This window comes from Amyelois transitella, chromosome Z, assembly GCF_032362555.1.
Source record: "Amyelois transitella isolate CPQ chromosome Z, ilAmyTran1.1, whole genome shotgun sequence".
NCBI classification, from domain to species: Eukaryota; Metazoa; Arthropoda; class Insecta; order Lepidoptera; family Pyralidae; genus Amyelois; species Amyelois transitella.
In genome coordinates, this window is record NC_083535.1 from 9,160,508 (window position 1) to 9,173,381 (window position 12,874).

General features: G+C 34.6%; 1 protein-coding gene across 3 annotated transcripts in view; it reads right to left on the bottom strand.

The window, feature by feature from the left end:
* LOC106133791 (homeobox protein araucan) overlaps window positions 1–12,874 on the bottom strand; it is an 89,961-nt gene that overhangs the window by 32,502 nt on the left and 44,585 nt on the right. For all 3 annotated transcript variants that reach the window (XM_060953512.1, XM_060953514.1, XM_060953513.1), the window contains exon 2: window positions 4,815–5,183. In XM_060953512.1, the coding sequence (XP_060809495.1) occupies window positions 4,815–5,183 (369 nt within the window). The remainder of the gene's footprint in view (window positions 1–4,814; window positions 5,184–12,874) is intronic.

Below are 12,874 nucleotides of genomic sequence, written 5' to 3' on the forward strand. Positions count from 1 at the left end.
TTTTTGACAATTAAAGTTTGGTACAAATACCTTCTAATATACTCTTAAAATATTTATACTCATCACACAAAAAAAAGGGTCACCGTACCTAATTCAATTTCATTAATCAACAACTTGGGCAAAATAGATTTTTGGAGAAAATGCAAATGTTTGTTCTGTAGCTTCTTTGTACTCAGCCTGAAACTGTATATTATAGTGAGTTATTTAAACATCATGAAAGAATATAAATGACCGATATTTTATATAAAATAGTGCAACCATAAGGGTTTTTCGATGCATATGGTCGTCATAACGTCTTCTGTAGTGTAAATAAAACTGCACACATCAAATGTCAGTAGAACAATTTTATTTCACTTAAATTTTTTTTCCAGAATTCCTTTTAAAAACTGGAATAAGGACTGCTGCGCGTACGAAGTCGCAATCCAAAGATCTAGTTTAGCCTGTTAAATCGAAACCAAAAACTCAAAAGAACTAAATATTTTATTATTCATAAATACCCCTTCGGTTCAAGTGACGACAGTCAAATTAAAGATGTATTCATTAACGTTCGAAAATTTATAGTTAAGCCCTATTTAAGCACTGTTTTTCAGCACCTCCTCAACATTAAGTAAACGATACTTTTAAAATCATTAATAATAAACACAATCTGATCATTCAGATATACTAATTACATTTTAAAAGCACAATTTATTACCCTATCCTCACTTCTGAACAAAGCGCAGAGTATCAGATAACGTATCAGAAACCGCGGGCTATTGTTGTATATCGATACAGATTTGATAATTAGGTCGGACCTTAATCTGTGATTAATGAGCAAGCCGAGCTCTCTTGCGCGACCACCCACAGGGAGTAGACGGCTTAATAAGGCTCTCATTAACACCTTAATGGCTATTCTCAATTCGCCTGATTCCTTTCCACTTTTATTTATTTTCTCCCTTCTCACTCCCGGCCAGCTCGTGCGCATCGCTTTGTCCCGTTCTAACGCCCTTGTAATTGAATCTGGTATCCAGAACTTATTCTCTTTGACTTAAGATTAGTGATGTATTTAAATCGACGTTTTGTTACGTTTTTACAGTCCCGTCCTCTGTTTCTTCCCTCGCTTATCCGCCTTTTAATTTGGTCGTGATAATGAAATGACTAAAGTTTCGTGCGCGATTGTACCTATTTAGCTTTTTATCTCATTTGACGTAAATCTTTGATGAAATGCGACGTAAACTGGAATTACAAAATACTCAACTATTGTTTGACAGTATTTGCTTTTTTACATTTTCATAAATTTCAGAGTTAATATATTCATTGACATCAACTTTTTCGTATTTAACATATTTTTTAAGCACATTGATAAATACTTCTTAGTTAACATTTATTACCGTGCAGATTATGACTTAAACATTTCCAACAATTGTTTTGTTTTCTTTTTTTAACATTTATAACTGCTTATATTTTAATAAATCATCACGAAAGGATAGAAAAGTCACGACTACACTTTTAAGTTTAATTGGTATGATAAAACTTGCGAATATAAAGAACTTTGCGAGTACATGTTTATTAACTTATGCATAGGTATTGCTCTAATGAGTAAAGTGAAGTTAGGTCGTGGTAAAAGAAACTCCGGATTGGAAACGTGGTTTATCAAATATAACATGTTGCACTAGAAGAAAACATTAATAAAAGTGAAATATAATCGCGGCAAAAGTAACGAGCGTGTAGTCAGCCTAAGGGATTTCTCAACAGTATTTAAAGTCGTGTAAGTACTAAATTATTTTGATATGTGATATGACAAATGTATGCGCAAGAGACATTAATTTGGAATGTCGCCGTCATATGTCCATCATTCGGGTATAATGCCGTAAGGGCTGAGTTCAGAAGATTTCCGTTCGCAATAAACATTTGAGATGCCTACGAGGGACGGCGCACATGCTGTGTAGAGTACAGTCGACGACGGATTTTATAACTGCCGCTCTCAATTTGCCAGCAGTTTGTTAAATTAAGATTAAACTGTTTGTCATTTTGTACGAATATAGCATGAATAAGCGGAAATATGGCAGGATTATCTATCCACATGCAGATTTCATTAGGTGGTGTAAGATCCGTACGTTGAACTTGCACCTTCAACATACAAACATACATATAGTCACGTCTATATATTCCTTGCGGGGTAGACAGAGCTAACAGTCTTGAACAGACTGATAGGCCACGTTAAGCTGTTTGGCATTGTGATAGAATTGCGATTCAATTAGTGACATGTTGCTAGCCCATCGCCTAAAAGAAGATGCCCAAGTTTATAAGCCTATACGTTAGTCGCCTTCTATGACATTCAAGGAAAAAGATGAAGTGGTCCTATTATTCTAGTGCCCGGAACCACACGGCATCCATGTGATGTATGCATGGAATAGAATAACATCACTTTTGGATGTGAGTAATTCGAAACGTTAAGTTTGTTTCGATGCTACTTTAGTTACAAACTTTACATCAAGTTATCTATTCAACTTTTATTTACGTTCAGTCATTACTTCGAAATGTTGGTTGTAAAAATTAGCGGTAAAGATAAGCAACACCGTTACACAATGTATGTATGTTTACATCCGTGTTCTACACGAAACACCTTGTCTGTTATTCTTTAGACATTAGTAGCAAATGATTTATGCTGTAACAATTTTTTCCAGGCTTCACTCCCTTGGAATGAAGCCTGGATATAAAATTGGGAATTTCGAGAAAAAAATAGCCTTCGACCTCGATTGATTAAGTCATTCATACAAAATTTCGACAAAATTGGTTCAGTGGTTTAACCGTGAAAACGTAACAAACATACGTAAACATACTTTCCCATCAATATTATAAGCATTTCCCCACAGCTCAACCACGTTGTGTTTTATTTTAAAATTTGCGTTGTTACGTTTCTCCTGGAAATTAAACAAACAAAAGTATCTTTGACTTTGGTTGATAAAAAAAACTTCATCAAAACTATAAAAAACTTAAATGAACTGGACTGAAATGAAATCAATTTTAATTGTTATGAAATGAAAATAGGAAAATCTTCTGACCCATAATGAATATAAGCATCTGTTATATATAAGTTACTTTAGCTGCTACCGTATTGTATTCCGAAGAAACGTCATTTAACAAAGAAACCTGTTAACCGTTGAAACGTCAGTGCTAATGTCGTCGTTAAAAATATGAGCGCGGTCTGACAGCGCTAACCTGGCCACACATACACACACAACACAAGCCAACCCTTTTTTATTGATTATCAAAAGCGCATAATAGATAAAAGATGGCGCTGCGTGCATTGTTAGTAAGTCGCAACTCAACAGGACGGCGCCACCGGCGTCGCCAGTCTACAAAAATGGCAGTTGAATATTTTCTCCTCCGACATTAACCAGACACACACTCGTGAAATAAACCTTATCACTAATACTTTAAAGACCTATTCACGTTTGGAGGTCTTCCTGACATAGCCAGAAACAGCACGAGTGTATTCGTGGCAGAGCATCGTCATTGTTCGCTAAATTGTCGCTTGCACGAAACCGGCCCGGCTTGTCGTGAGTTAGGTATGAGCACAGGCACACAATGACACCATACATATATTTAAACACCTGTTATTAAACATGCACAGGTCACAGTAGGTACCGGCAGGTTCGTTAAATACAATGACAGATAGAGATCTAAATGTCGCCGCTTTAGGATGCATCCACAATTACCGTGTTGCCTTTGCCACATGATATTATAATTACGGTGAGTTGACTGAACTCATATTTTCATAAAAACGTCCGAATGGTTCGCGATTTCCTTAGGTTTCGTATCTCTGTTCCAATCTTCAAATTAAGACGAAACGCGAAGCACAATCATAATAATACGTAAACCGAGACCGAGGCACCAAAACAAAGAATAAAAATAAGCTGACTGCAGCAGGAAAAGTAAAGTCTCCGTTATGAGCACATTGAGATTAAAGGAAGGAAATCCCGTTTAAATACTTGACAAAAAAGGATCATCACACGTTCAATAGGATTTTCAGGGCTTAGCGGATTTCACATGTACTCGGCAGGAAAACGTTTAAGAGCCAATAATATAATAAAATATCCGGAAAAAGAACTGTCTTTATTCTCCAAGACAGATTTCACAATGGTGATTTCTATAATAAGTTATGTTTATAGTGTCCTCGTTTGCACTGGAGAGCGGACAATCGATTCTTTCGCGGCTTAAGTCCCTTATAGGGAGGGATTACGAGCGGTGCATACAGCGACTGCCCATTTGTCCCTATGCTCAGACAAGGTGTTAAGCCGAAGTAGTTTCATCGCGTCACCGACCGCAAATTGGATAATTATATTTTATAAGAATATAGAGCTGTCACGATTTTGAGATCATCTTGAGACATGAATTTTAGTGTCACTCCGACTTGAAGATAAAAAGCTGAGTGGATGTTCATAATTGGTGTAGTAATAGCGGTTTGCTTTTGAGTTTATTTCTTGAGTTTAAATATTAATGTTTCGTGACAGGGCGGCGGTGCGGCCCTCGCGAGGTGTCGGCGGTTTTCTGGCCGAGCGCGCCTGGACCGGTTCGCAGCGCTGGCACGCTACGCCAGAAAAGCCAAACACGTATCCGAGAGCGATAAACCTTGCCTCGTATACGGCAAACGACCTATTGATACCAATTTGCAGTCTACTATAAGGAACGAAATGGTCCATTAGATCTCTCTTCCTCCTGTTTATGCATTTTCAGAGAAAATTCTAGAACGTGGCATCGGTTTATTCCATCCCATACTGGATACCTAAAAACATAGCAAAACTTATTGATTCATAATGAAATAAACATACCAAAGGTGAGTAGAATGCCGAGCTGTCTACACCGATGCTAGGATACGGGTTCTGGTCTGTTGAAGGATACGGTGTTCCATAAACACCGACAGCCGCACTCGACAGCCTCGGATACGACGAGAGAGCGAGTCTTGCTCCGTCGTACTGGCACGAGCAGACTGTTTGGCCGGACACAGGGTCGGTGATGATGGGCCGCGGGGTGTCGCAGCAAGAAGCAGCTGGTGTGCTAGCGTGGCTGCCCGCGCCGGGAGACAAGGCACCTCCGGCCACCGCCGACCCGCCCGGGGAGAGCGGAGGGGCTGAGCTCGACCCACCGTCCGGACTAGTCGCCGCTCCGCCCGTACCCGCCCCGCTGTTGCCCACGAGCAACTGCAAACACAAATTACCACACGTCAATATTCATCCGCAGCTCAGCACGCACGTACCTGTCATGACCACAATCGATAAGACCTTTACGTATATGGACGCTAGATAAGCTCGCAGGTGCGTACAGCGTCACCTGTCTACTTACTATATAATTATAGTTAATGTCAACATGAAAATCGGCGATTTAAGGGTTAATATATTATATTAGGTTGTTTAGTATCAATGGAAAAACATTTTAAATTCGGTAAACATCAAACGTTTTTACCCAGATTGCTACCAATCAAATTGTCCAAAATATTTAAAATGACGGTAGCATGGACAGTAAGCTTAGTATTGGAGAAAACTGAAGTCAGTTAATCTATAATGCGGAATATATAATGCGGAATATATAATGAAAGAGACCAATACAAAATATCTCTATATGTAGTGTTCTTAAGTCGCATGTTCTTAGGTTCTCTTCAGATAAATTATTTTTCGTGAATGGCAATTTTAGCAACAGCAACAAATCTATTTTAAATAAAGGAACGTTGCCAATGAAGCTTTACCACTCGATTGTTCAGTCGGAAAACTTCATTCTTCCGACAAAGCTGAACTTTGAATGCAACCACAATGGTCTTGAAATTCCCGCTAGTACGCCTAATTTACTGTAAAATATTGTCGTACGGTCGATTTGAGAGCACCAACACAAGTGGAACGCCTAAGTTGTTTATTTTTTTAACGAAATGCAAATTGATCCCTTTTCTAGAGCAGTGTAAGATAATATCTGAATCATTTTGGTCGTTTTTAAAATGGACAGAAATGGAATTTCGTTTAGTTTGCGGAAATACTAAGTATAAACTTTGGGATTGGACTTGGAAGTGGAGCCAGTAAAGTTAGCGCGCTCAGTTAATCAAAAGACCGTGTGGTCATTTATTATCTTCTATTTAATGTCTTGTTTAGACACTTATTATTTCGTGTTGATTTTATACAAATACTTAATCTTAAGATTGATGATGGTGTGTCTTGTGTTATTAATGTTATTATACGAAATCTCACCACTGGTTTTATTAATACTTAATATTTTAAAGGTATACCTATTAAGTTTAAAATATATATATATATATATGTTTTTATTATGTTTTGGTCGATAAATAATCGATTATCATTTTTTATCGATACTTAGGCTGATGAGACATTTTGTGGAGATACGTACAAAATCGTTCATAATACAAATGAAATTTATTTCGTTGACAAATATACGATGTAGATTGGTCGGCAAAAGATTAAAGGGCAGTAAAGGGACGTCAACAGATTTGGTCAAACACGGGGAAGGTTGACTTAGAAATAATAGCATAAGTTACTGTGCACACAGTCCCCACTCAAGGCTCGGAGAGACATTTGAGTGGGCCAACTTGTTTTCTTTAAACAGAGCGGAATATCGTCAAAGGCCTTTAACTTGTTTATTATTCTCTTTTTGTATTTATTGTTTAATTATTATTTAAAGTTTAATCCTTTTTATTGCATGCTCTTCTTCTTTTAGGAACTTCAAGTCCTTCTTTTAAGTCAAATTTTGTTTGTTAAATTGATTAAGTTGGAAGTAGTACATAAGTAGATAAAAAATATTTATTGAATAAAAAGTAGTTATGAATTTGGAGATAGGATGATAAATTCGGGAAATTCAATAATGCCCGCTCACTGGTAGATAAGAGAATACTTAAGAAAAATAGGAATTGATTTTGAACATCTCTTAACATCTATAGTAGCAATACCTTAAGTGAATCCAGAACTCAGCTTCATATTGAAAATTTTACATTCCTCACATTACTCATAATATGGTCATATAAAGCGAAATAAATACTAGGAGGGCATTGTGAGTTGAAACAGCTTTAAAGATAGTGAGTTTGGTATCATTGGACGGGGTCGGGTGTTCAAACAATGCTCTATCTGTGGATTTATGTTATCTATGTATTAAATGTATATATGAAACGTATGTAATGATAATATTTATCAATGTAATTTTGTCCTGGAGAGCTGATGGATAATATATAAATTAGCTGCACGTATGCATAGTTAACATACTTAGAATTTTGTTATTAATTTAATAAATATTGAAATATTTGGTAGTTTTCAAAACACTTGACAATTTTTCTAAACAAGTTTCATAAATGTGGTTAACTTTTTAAATCTTAAGCAAAATACACTTAACTTTTTTGATCGTCCGTTTTAATGATTGATCAAATGATGTCAATTTGTATAGAAACTCAAATGAATATATTTACGATGAATTAGCGTGTTTATGATAACACGCTAAGATTTTCTTGTATCATTGCTGATATTACTGCCTATCACTGATATCTGTGATATTACTAATCTAGATAGGTATATAACATAGCTAATAAACATGAAGAACATATTTTGATAAGCAAATACTAAGTCCTTTGGCGGAACCAAGTACCTATAACATTGCCATTAGCATTTTGTACACAATAATTTCTATGCTAATGCATTATTTGCTAGAGTATTTGTTCAACCATTACGATTATTCATTGGTAATCTTTCTATAAAACACTTTTGTCGAACATATATGATAAAAACCTACTAAATGTAATACTATGTAAATGAGTTACGTAGGCATTGTACCATCAGCCAGATTAAAAGTATGATTATTAGCAACAAAGATTATAAGAGGTTTAAATAAAATATCTCTTATCTGTTCTGTATACTGGAAAAAACTACTTGTAGGTATATATAAGAAAATCCGTACAGTACCGAAACTAGATTAATAAAAGTTAACAGACAATCACAACGGAAGATTCATTTGTATGAATTGATTCTGTTATTATTTTTCAATCGTTCAATTTTAATACTAATTGTTTCAACACTCGCTCTTTCTCATCGTTTAACTAACGTTCCAAACACACCCTTTTCTGGTCATAGACAACTTATTTATAGACGTGTTACTGCACAAACAAAGAATCGCTGTAATAATATGGCTTCCTAAGCCTTATACGAAGGGCTCATCAAATCGAGTATTGTAAGGCAATAATATACCAGCGCAAACAAGGGCGAAAGGACAGTCAACATAATAAAAATACACTTGGAAGAAATAAACATCGGAAAATGAGTATGGCCCTAAAATTAAATAAAAAAGCTTTAGTAATTTATTCCAATCTGTCAAATGAAGAGTATTGAGCAAAGAGAGGGGAGTTAGATTATGTTTTGTGTGGGTGTGGGTGGATATCAGTTGCTGAGTAGGGGCGCTAAGATGGTGTGGAGTGTTTGTCCATGTCAGTTAGGAGATTGACCGTTTTAATTTATTTCGAATATAACAAAGATTTTACAACTATTTCATATACTTACGAGTATATCCCATTTACTTTTTTACACGTTAGACAGAGCCAGTAGTCGCAAGAATCGAAGTTCACGTTTAGCTGGATAGCTGATGATTTTATTAAGATACAGATATACAAAAAGGAGCCATGATAACCTAAAAGAAGAATTCTAAGAACTTAATTTAAACGGTAATAATGATGGGTAATATGCTTAGTATGAATAACTTTGCTATACCCAATAAAAGATTTTGAAATTTTATTTTGACATAAAGCTATATTTATCACAAGCAATTATTTGCGTCTTTTTATATGTACCGAATTTAAAGGGAATGTTTTTAAAAATATATATTAAAACACCTCATCAAAAAGAAAATATGCAGAGAGTTAAACTGATTTACTACACTACAAACTGAAACAGGTAACTAGAATAGTTGGAAATTACACTCCAACAAATTGCACACTATTACCTCCAATCGTCAGTCCTAATCGTCAAACCTAATCATTTATGGATGTATCGGGCATAAACTGAAAAGGGGCGTGGCCTCATTTAGTATGCGTCTAGCAGTTCTATTATATACGACGTATATATATAAGGGAAGCTTTCAGGGCGGTCAATAATTGATGACTGTTGGACGGTGTGAAGTGACTGGAGTGGACGTGGTGTCATACCTACTTAGTTTTTAAATGTCAATGTTTTATTTAGTTTTAAAAATTCGGGTCAGTTTCAGGGAAATTCAGAATGAAAGCAGCAGGTACTAAAAAAATGTCCTGACATACCTTAGGTACTGATAAAGTTTGAAAAAGATATAATTATGTTGGTGAGAAGTAAGGGAAGGGGTAAAATCTAGCTATACTACAGAAATGGAGTAGAAAGTAATATATTATTCAATTAGAACATCTATAAAGACAAAGTAATTTTGCATACACAAGATTATAGGTTTGCCAAGTTACATCTTTTTATGACAAAATATATTGCTCTTTCCAGCCTATGAAACCCTAAAAACAGGTGGTAAAAGAGCAATATTTGAATGGAAAAACAATTTAATTTTATTGAATGGCCATTTTGCCCGTAAACCGAACCGTACGTATTGCGGAAAGGTGAGATAGCCAAGTTCAATTAGTCTTTATAAATGTCTGATGACACGTCACCGGTCCGGCGAGGACTCCAGAGTGGTCTATTTTTAACTTGTGGTTTCCAGCAAAGTCGCGGGCAAAACTTATCTTTTATGTTCAACAATTGACCACTTTGTGTATGGAATAAGTTTTTAAAATAACAGGCCAATAAGGACTCCCGCACTGAGGGTGTACCATTAGGTACACACACACGTACAAAATACTCGTAAGTGAAAATTTAATTAATAACTTGGCCGTTATGTGAGTTGATGTTTGAATAATTTGCGTTCAAAGTTATTGAATTCTGTTTACTTTTTCACAAGTTTTTGCTGTAGACTATTTACTTACTCGAATCAAGTGTAATCAATAATATGATTTTTAAGAAAATCGGTATAAAAAATTCAAAAATTTATTTTAAATAAATCAATAAAGTTGTCAATGTTTAAAGCATCTAAAAAATATTCATATATTATTACTACCCCATAATTTGTATTAAAATTAACTTTTTTGATTTATGGTAAATTTTGTTACTAACACATTAGTAAAAAATTAAATATCTAGTTAATATTTCTTTTATATTGTATCAAATAAAAATTCTGCAGGTATACGAAAGCCTTAAGAGACTTCAAAGCACATATATTTATGTACTTACAACGTAGAAACCTTAGAAAATAAGTAAGTATGTACTTAATAATATTGTACTTTATTACGTTTAGTAAACACTGAACTATTTACGATTATGTGCCTTTAATAAACATACCTATAGATATGCAAGTATAACCAATTAAACGACCACCATAAATCGACAATAATACGTAATTTGAACATATCATTTTCTCTGGAGTTAATTAAATAACGATTACAATCTTTATTATAACCACTCATTTCAGTTTCTCTTATATTCTGATTCGCATTGCAATCCAGGGGTTTTATTAGTTTATACCTGAGAGTAACTATATAAACGCAGAGCGCTGATTTGTCACAGTGCAAAAATTAGTTCTTCCTTTTACTTATTCAGAAATTATTTTGTCTATGTCAGCAAGTTTAAAACACTATTAAATATTTTCCAATCAAATATATGTAGTTATAATAATAAAAAGATATTTCCTAAAATAGGCCCTGCCAACGTCCTAGTCATAGAATATACCAATTTCAAAAGATTGAGCTTTACGACATATTTAATATAAAAAGTTAACAAAAATGGTTTATAAAGACCTTCATTTTTATTTAATAAAATTAAGATACACTTCATTTTAGGCTTAAGATCATGTGATCGCGCGCTCTACTATCAACGAGAGTCCGTCGCGCGCGTCAGTTTTATCAACGCGAATTATAGAGAAATTGTTTATCAGATTGAAGTTGATAGTTAAACTGAGAACTATCTAGATTTCTTATAAAACTACTCATTCAAACTAGCATAAACGCATAAACTTTTTCTAGCACCTATGTAAAAACTAAAATAATACGCACTAACAACAAGCAAAAATATTGAATATTACACACTCATATTATGATTTTATTTTAATTAAATAATCTATATATGAGTAAATGTGATAAGAAAAATGACAGCAGAACCGTACAGGAAATGAGGGTGATGGGTGAAAGATATAAAGGTAACATCAGTGAATAATAAACAAGGCAAATATAGATAAAATGTTTGGTTTTGCTAATTAATTAATACATACATATAATCACAGCTCTTTCCCGGAGAAGTAGATAGCAATTATATTTTTCCACCTGCCACGATCTCTGCATAATCCTTTTGTTCAATCCTCCTTCTTTTTGTTTCTCGTATATGTCATTCATAAATCTTTTCATGCGAGCCCGTCTACCTAGGCTACTTTATAAACTTTTACCAGAAAGCAGTCATTTCCTTAGTTTCCCGGTTTTACAACTGATTATTTTTTTTTGCAATTATAGATGCACTACAATTATTGATGCACAATTGAAAAATCCCTAGTCATGTGCCTAGTGGCTCAGTCTACCCTGTAAGGGAATAATACATGATTTGTGTGTGGGCCAAGCTGTGGCCAATGCTACAGATGAAGGCCAGAGCAATGCCTGAGCTATAATAGATAAATTAAATTATCAGATAAGGAGAGTGTCTTCTTCTTTGGGAATAAATTCCCGTGCGAACAATCGATTGCAATGTATTTTTTACTTAGAATAGACCTTTGTTAAACTCTCACACTCTAGACTTTTTACGTTAGGAGTTCCTTGTAAAAATAGTTGAGCATTTTTATGCTATTCTCAAAAAAGCTTTCTATACAAAGGTCGTAGGACAAAAATAAACAGTATTATCTAGCAAAAAATGAAGTCTACCGTAGTCAACACCTTATAAAGGTGTACTTTAATTAAGCCCATGTTTACGTTTTTTGGAAGTATAATTTCCTTATGTAATAACCGTACCACTAACCAATGAGTCAAAATTGATATTTTGAAATTGTTGGAATGTCGTTTCGCAAAGATGGTCACAATTAAAGTAAGTAAAAAGGTCCTATTGTGTGAATGAAAGAAGAAAAAAGTGTAGATGTATATCAATACACAGTTCGGGTTGTACTAGTTATAAATACGTATTGGAAGTTACTTTTTGTATGTTTTTGCGTCTGATTTTATCTGTGATAATGAAATATTGTTAACAGAAGATACCACCATTAAAAGTCAGTACAAAAATAGATAACTGGTTTGTTACTTAATACTGAATTAAGGGATCAAAACTAGTTCAAGAACAAATCAGGTGCAATTTGTTATATTTGATATATTTTCTTTAGGTTAGGTCAAACCGCGAAAAAAATGGCCCGAATTTCGTTTCATCTTCTTCATCCAACTAATTTGTTAATTCTATAGTTTAAGAGTCAGAATTTCGGACGATTATACAAATCGCTCCTTAAAGAACTGTATTCTTTTCTTATGACGTGACCATAATGACGGAACGGTAACGCGAAGTAAGATAATGTGTTTATTTTAAAAGCACTGTTAATAGGCATAAAGATGATCTCAGTTTCGGAGGCATTAGCACAAATATCCCGGCCGAGAGCCTGCCTCCAATTTTCTACGTCGGTTATGTTAAAGAGAACATTATAATAATTAGGTTGTTATCAGATCTTATTATATGAATTTTGAAAAATTATAAGTGACTATCTTCAAGTTTGTTCATTAGTTCTCAATAGCGGGCAGCCGCAGGCATATGGGTTCTCTCAAATTTGGTCGTTTTAAACATGCCAATCGATAAACGCTTATTATAATGATTAGGGTCTAGACGCTTCCCGG